The sequence below is a fragment of the Anoplopoma fimbria genome, chromosome 9 (assembly GCF_027596085.1).
Source record: "Anoplopoma fimbria isolate UVic2021 breed Golden Eagle Sablefish chromosome 9, Afim_UVic_2022, whole genome shotgun sequence".
NCBI lineage: Eukaryota > Metazoa > Chordata > Actinopteri > Perciformes > Anoplopomatidae > Anoplopoma > Anoplopoma fimbria.
The window spans coordinates 241144-248643 of NC_072457.1; the positions used below are offsets into that span (position 1 = coordinate 241144).

The 7500-nt window shown below is 40.5% G+C and overlaps 1 protein-coding gene across 1 annotated transcript in view; it reads left to right on the forward strand.

Annotated features, from left to right (window-relative positions):
• LOC129095536 (calpain-2 catalytic subunit-like) overlaps nucleotides 1-5737 on the forward strand; it is a 17795-nt gene extending 12058 nt beyond the window's left edge. The window contains exons 14-21 of the mRNA XM_054604016.1: nucleotides 1896-1961; nucleotides 2052-2109; nucleotides 2572-2636; nucleotides 3495-3563; nucleotides 3705-3783; nucleotides 3912-4028; nucleotides 5388-5446; nucleotides 5555-5737. Coding sequence (XP_054459991.1) covers nucleotides 1896-1961; nucleotides 2052-2109; nucleotides 2572-2636; nucleotides 3495-3563; nucleotides 3705-3783; nucleotides 3912-4028; nucleotides 5388-5446; nucleotides 5555-5578 — 537 coding nt within the window. The 3' untranslated portion in view covers nucleotides 5579-5737. The remainder of the gene's footprint in view (nucleotides 1-1895; nucleotides 1962-2051; nucleotides 2110-2571; nucleotides 2637-3494; nucleotides 3564-3704; nucleotides 3784-3911; nucleotides 4029-5387; nucleotides 5447-5554) is intronic.
• Nucleotides 5738-7500: the final 1763 nt, after the last annotated feature.

Consider the following 7500-nt stretch of genomic DNA (forward strand, 5'->3'; position numbering starts at 1 on the left):
GCATAATAACTCTGCAGAACAACATGGTGATATCTCTGAAAAACCTGATTGATAACCCGGTAGAAAATGGGGATAACTCGTTAGAACAACATCACTCGATTAAAACCTGATAAATGGTAGAACATGGTGGTCACTCGTTAGAGCAACTTAATAACTTGATATAACAAGATAATAACTCGGCAGAACAAAATAATAACTCTGTAGAACAACATAATAACATGTTAGAACAACCTAATAACTCTGTAGAACAACCTAATAACATGTTAGAACAACCTAATAACATGTTAGAACAACATAATAACATGTTAGAACAACCTAATAACATGTAGAACAACCTAATAACATGTTAGAACAACATGATAACTCTGTAGAACAACCTAATAACATGTTAGAACAACATTATACTCTGTAGTACAACCTAATAACATGTTAGAACAACATAATAACTCTGTAGTACAACCTAATAACATGTTAGAACAACATTATACTCTGTAGAACAACATAATAACATGTTAGAACAACCTAATAACTCTGTAGTACAACCTAATAACATGTTAGAACAACATGATAACTCTGTAGAACAACCTAATAACATGTTAGAACAACATAATAACATGTTAGAACAACATAATAACTCTGTAGAACAACATAATAACATGTTAGAACAACATAATAACTCTGTAGAACAACCTAATAACATGTTAGAACAACATAATAACTCGGTTGAACACCATTATAACTTGTTAGAACAACATAATAACATGTTAGAACAACATAATAACATGTTAGAACAACATAATAACTCTGTAGAACAACATAATAACATGTTAGAACAACATAATAACTCGGTTGAACATCATTATAACTTGTTAGAACCAGATAATAACTAGTTAGAACAAGATTTTAACTAGTTAGAACATGAAGATAATTAAGGAGAACAAGATAATTGCTAGTTAGAACAATATGATAGCTAGTTAGAACATGAAGATAATTAAGGAGAACATGATAATTGCTAGTTAGAACAAGATGATAGCTATTTAGTGGTAACTCTTTAAAACAACATAATCACTTGTTAGAACAACAACAGAATAACTAGTTGGAACAACATAGAACAACATGTTAGAACATGGTGGTAACTCGTTAGAACAACATAATAACTTGTTAGAACATGGTGGTAACTTGTTAGAACAACAACATAATTAGTAAGAACATGGTGGTAACTCACCTTACTCGAACATGGATGGTAACTTGTTAGAACAACAACAACAATACCTTGTTAGAACAACATAATTAGTAAGAACATGGTGGTAACTCGTTAGAACAACATAATAATACTCGTTAGAACAGGATGATAATCAGTTAGAACAGGATGATAATCAGTTAGAACAGGATGATAATCAGTTAGAACAGGATGATAATCAGTTAGAACAGGATGATACCTTGTTAGAACAGGATGATAATCAGTTAGAACAGGATGATACCTTGTTAGAACAGGATGATACTCAGTTAGAACAGGATGATACCTTGTTAGAACAGGATGATAATCAGTTAGAACAGGATGATACCTTGTTAGAACAGGATGATACCTTGTTAGAACAGGATGATACCTTGTTAGAACAGGATGATAATCAGTTAGAACATGATGATACCTTGTTAGAACAGGATGATACCTTGTTAGAACAGGATGATAATCAGTTAGAACAGGATGATACCTTGTTAGAACAACGTACACAGACCTTCGTGGCGGTGGGTTAGTATCTGTAATTATATCTTGTAAATAGTGTCGTATTAAGACAACAGGACATTAAGAATAATTGAATGTTCTGTGAGTCTCCTAATAAAAACATTTAGAACCTTTTGATTTCATACATTGTTACAAATCTTGTTTCTTTCAGCCTGATGTTGGAGAGAAAGACATGGATCCACACTTCAAACGTCTCTTTGTCCAGATCTCTGGAAATGTAACTAAATGTTTTCTTAATTAACTGCTTCATCTTCTGTCGCCCTGAAGGGAGAACAAACGTGACGTTCTATTGTTTCGGTTCCAACAGGACTCTGAAATCTCTGCCTTCGAGCTCCAACAGATTCTAGACAAAGTTGTTGCTCAGAGTAAGAAAACTTCAACATTCATCAACATTATATAACATCATGATTATATAACTCATATTTAAAGTATGTTAATTAAGTTATTATGTTATTCTATGATAAGTAGGTTCTGTTATATTGATTATTATTGTATGTTTAGTAGGTTCTGTTATATTGATTATTATTGTATGTTTAGTAGGTTCTGTTATATTGATTATTATTGTATGTTTAGTAGGTTCTGTTATATTGATTATTATTGTATGTTTAGTAGGTTCTGTTATATTGATTATTATTGTATGTTTAGTAGGTTCTGTTATATTGATTATTATTGTATGTTTAGTAGGTTCTGTTATATTGATTATTATTGTATGTTTAGTAGGTTCTGTTACATTGATTATTATTTTATGTCATGAAGGTTCCATAATATTGTCTGATATATCTGGATGTGTTATCCTCATGTTCTCCGACCTGTTCGTTTGTCTGAAGGATCCCATGTTAAAACTGACGGCTTCAGTCTGCAGACCTGCAGAGACATCATCAGCCTGCTGGATGTATCCTTCAGATATTCACTGATCAGTAATCAATACTACCTTCATTACTGATTAATGAAGAAAGCTTTACCCATTCTTCCAGATTCTCAGGTCCGAGTGAACTGAACATTTGAACCATTCTGTTTGGATGTTTTAATCAATTGATCAGGAATCAGTGAGTTCATTGATAATGATAATATAATTATTGATCTCTTGAGGACTCTACTGAGTCAACTCAACATTTCTTCTTCTTCTTCGCTTTAAACGTTGAAATGTAGAAATCTGAAAAAAGAGTTCAACGGTGTTAAAAAGGTTTCTGAGTGAAAACCACGTTCACATGAAAAATATAAAACAAGGACAGAGAGACAGACAGACAGAGAGAGAGAGAGAGAGAGACAGACAGAGAGAGAGACAGAGAGACAGAGAGAGAGAGACAGACAGACAGACAGAGAGAGAGAGAGAGAGAGAGAGAGACAGACAGACAAAGAGAGAGAGACAGAGAGAGACAGACAGACAGACAGAGAGAGAGAGAGAGAGACAGACAGACAGAGAGAGAGAGAGAGAGAGAGAGACAGAGAGAGACAGAGAGACAGACAGAGAGACAGAGAGACAGAGAGAGAGACAGACAAAGAGAGAGAGACAGACAGACAGACAGACAGAGACAGACAGACAGACAGACAGACAGACAGACAGACAGACAGACAGACAAAGAGACAGAGACAGACAGAGAGAGAGAGACAGACAGACAGACAGACAGACAGAGAGAGAGAGACAGACAGACAGAGAGACAGACAGAGAGAGAGAGAGAGAGACAGACAGAGAGACAGACAGACAGACAGACAGACAGTCCTGTCCTCTGGATCTTTGACTGGTCTTCAGACAGACGGCAGTAGTAAACTGGGTCTGATGGAGTTTCATCGTCTGTGGAAGAAGATCCAGAACTACCTGGTGAGTCCTGAACCAAGATGGCCGACGTTAAGGTCACTGTGATGTCATGATTCAGTGATCGTGATTGTGAACATGATAATAGTATTAGTAATAATTAACCATAAACATTATGAATGTTAAACGGACCTCTCGGTTCTGTAGGAGATCTTCAGGAGTCACGACTCGGACGGTTCTGGTACGATGAGCAGTCATGAGATGAGAGCCGCTCTGGCTGAAGCTGGTGAGGTTCATGTTCTTCATTCAGGGACTCAAACACACGGACCGAGAGCCATAACCGGACCGATATAGGTTCCGCGTCGGGTTCCTCTACAGGGACTCGTGACTCTAAACGTGTGTGTGTGTGTTCAGGGTTCCGGGTGAACAGCTCAGTGATTCATCAGATCGTTGATCGGTTCTCTGACCGGAGTTTCTCCATCGACTTCGACTGTTTCATCGACTGTTTGATCCGACTGGAGCTTCTGTTCAGTGAGTCAGCAGCTTTCAACCACATCCACTGTTCCCCATGTCCCAATTATTCCCAGAGCTCCCAGTGTTCCCAGTGTTCCCAGTGTTCCCAGAGCTCCCAGTGTTACCCAGTGTTCCCAGAGCTCCCAGTGTTCCCAGTGTTCCCAGTGTTTCCAGTGTTCCCAGAGCTCCCAGTGTTCCCAGTGTTCCCTCCCAGAGCTCCCAGTGTTCCCAGAGCTCCCAGTGTTCCCAGTGTTCCCAGAGCTCCCAGTGTTCCCAGTGTTCCCAGAGCTCCCAGTGTTCCCAGTGTTCCCAGTGTTCCCAGAGTTCCCAGTGTTTCCCAGTGTTCCCAGAGCTCCCAGTGTTCCCAGAGCTCCCAGTGTTCCCAGAGCTCCCAGTGTTCCCAGTGTTTCCAGTGTTCCCAGAGTTCCCAGTGTTTCCCAGAGCTCCCAGTGTTCCCAGAGCTCCCAGTGTTCCCCAGTGTTCCCAGAGCTCCCAGTGTTCCCAGAGCTCCCAGTGTTTCCAGTGTTCCCAGAGCTCCCCCAGAGCTCCCAGTGTTCCCAGAGCTCCCAGTGTTTCCAGTGTTCCCAGAGCTCCCAGTGTTCCCAGTGTTCCCAGAGCTCCCCAGTGTTCCCAGAGTTCCCAGTGTTTCCAGAGCTCCCAGTGTTCCCAGTGTTCCTCCCAGTGTTCCCAGAGCTCCCAGTGTTCCCAGTGTTCCCAGTGTTCCCAGTGTTCCCAGTGTTCCCAGAGCTCCCAGTGTTCCCAGTGTTCCCAGAGCTCCCAGTGTTCCCAGAGCTCCCAGTGTTCCCAGAGCTCCCAGTGTTCCCAGTGTTCCCAGTGTTCCCAGTGCTCCCAGTGTTCCCAGAGTTCCCAGTGTTCCCAGTGTTCCCAGTGTTCCCAGTGTTCCCAGAGCTCCCAGTGTTCCCAGTGTCCCAGAGCTTCCCAGTGTTTCCAGTGTTCCCAGAGCTCCCAGTGTTCCCAGTGTTCCCAGAGCTCCCAGTGTTTCCAGTGTTCCCAGTGTTACCCAGTGTTTCCAGTGTTCCCAGAGCTCCCAGTGTTCCCAGAGCTCCCAGTGTTTCCAGTGTTCCCAGAGCTCCCAGTGTTCCCAGTGTTCCCAGAGCTCCCAGTGTTCCCAGAGCTCCCAGTGTTCCCAGAGCTCCCAGTGTTCCCAGTGTTCCCAGTCTCCCAGTGTTCCCAGAGCTCCCAGTGTTTCCAGTGTTTCCAGTGTTCCCAGAGCTTCCAGTGTTCCCAGAGCTCCCAGTGTTACCAGTGTTTCCAGTGTTCCCAGAGCTCCCAGTGTTCCCAGTGTTCCCAGTGTTCCCAGTGTTCCCAGTGTTTGCAGTACAGAGGTGACACAGTGTTTCTCTGTTTCTTCCACAGAGATGTTCAGAACTCTGGACAAGAAGAACCAGGGGATGATCCAGCTGGACCTGCAGCAGGTAAACCTCCAGTCCTGTACTGGTCTGACCCCCTTCAGTAACCAGTTCTTTTACTGGTCCGGTCTGTTGACATCCTCGTTCTAATGAGCTCTTCCTCTCCTCCTGCAGTGGGTCTGCCTCGCCATCAACTGAGCGCCGCCACTCCAGGAGCATGCTGGGAGTTTCCACCTGCAGAGATTAAAGCCTAAGAACAGCTGCTGTTGTTGTTTGTTTGAATAAATCATCATCATCATCATCAGGAACAGGAAGTCTGTTTAATGTGTTCAATCATTGAAAACTTTATTCATCGTAACATTATATTGATAGAATGACATTCCACTGGTTCTTTGGTTTGAAACATATTTCATAAGAAATTTATTTTAGAACCGAGTCCTTTATTTTAGCTGCTAACAGATGTGAACAGTTCTTTATATCAGGGACTCTATTCTCCCTCCAGTGTTCTATCAGTTTGGTTCAAACAGGAAGTGAACTGAAGCCGTTGAATGGTGAAATAGCTTTCAGATCAATGACTTCAGTAAAAGTACATCATTGATGTGATTAAAGTTCTGTCATGAATAAGTCTTTATGTTAGAACATTCATACATACATTCTGCATTAATATATATGTATAATTGTATCGTATGATTAAATACTTCAGTAAAGTAAAAGCGTTACGTGTTTGTAACTTTCTGTCACGAACTTCTGTTCTGATTTATGGAGGACGAAAAATGACGAAAAAGTATAAATAAATAAATAAATGCATAAATAATTGTATAAATAAATACAGGAATAATTAAAAAAAATAGTAAATGCTTATATAAATGTCAAAATAAATACAGGAATAAATTAATAAACGCATAAATAAATGTATAAATACAGAAATGAATAAATAAATGCTGAAATAAATGCTGAAATATTTAAATGCATTAATAAATGCTGAAATAAATAAATAAAAGAATATATAAATAAATGCTGAAATTAATTAATAAAAGTTTATAACTAAATGGGACCTAAATAAATAAATCTATTACTACATTTACGTTCACCTTCATTTCTTTATTTCTGTATTTCTGTGTCCGTATGTTAATGAGGTAGGCGGTCTGAACCTCATTGGTCCAGTAGAGAGCAGACAGAAGCAATCGATCCCGGCTCATCCTCCCTGTAGACGACGTCTAAACACCAGCTACCATAGAGGATAAACCTACAATACTGGAGGTCAAAGTGCCAATATATTATATTACATCAACTAGACAGAAATGTGCTGTTCACGGCAGAGGACCGCAAGTTCACCTCCGCGACCACCAGACACCCAGTGTGACACCCAGTGTGACACCCAGTGTGACACCCAGTGTGACACCCAGTGTGACCCCCACCCAGTGTGACACCCACCCAGTGTGACACCCAGTGTGACCCCCACCCAGTGTGACCCCCACCCAGTGTGACACCCACCCACCCAGTGTGACACCCACCCAGTGTGACACCCACCCAGTGTGACACCCAGTGTGACACCCAGTGTGACACCCAGAGACCCAGTGGACGGTAGGTTTACATACGTCACATACCGTTCATACCGTTCATACCGTTTTTAATTATGGCTTATATGAAATTTTAAAATGTTCTTGTTTACAGGCATGTGGTCCAGAATGCAGTAGTGAGCTAGTCAGACCACCTCAGAAATGTGTGGAGTGTGGAGAGGAGTTTCCTTTTACAAGAATAAAGGCTCACAGCGATGAATGCGTGAGGTAAAACAAACAAATGTTTAAGGCCTAGTGGTCTTACATTAGGCGTTTAGCATTAGGCTCTGTTAGTCTGACAGCAGATGTAAAGCATTTTGAATATGGATGTAAGATAAACTATAAGTGTAAAAGTGCAGGGCAAAAATGACAAGACAGTACATCTGATGTGTCATAATTGTTGGCCCTTATATTAGCTATTTTGATGCCAACAATCTCTGTAAAGAATGATCTAAAGTTAATTAATCTAAAAATATGAATAATATAGATCCTGGATATTGGTCTTGAGGGAAAGTTGAATTTGAATGGATTTATTTCATTATATATATATATATATATATA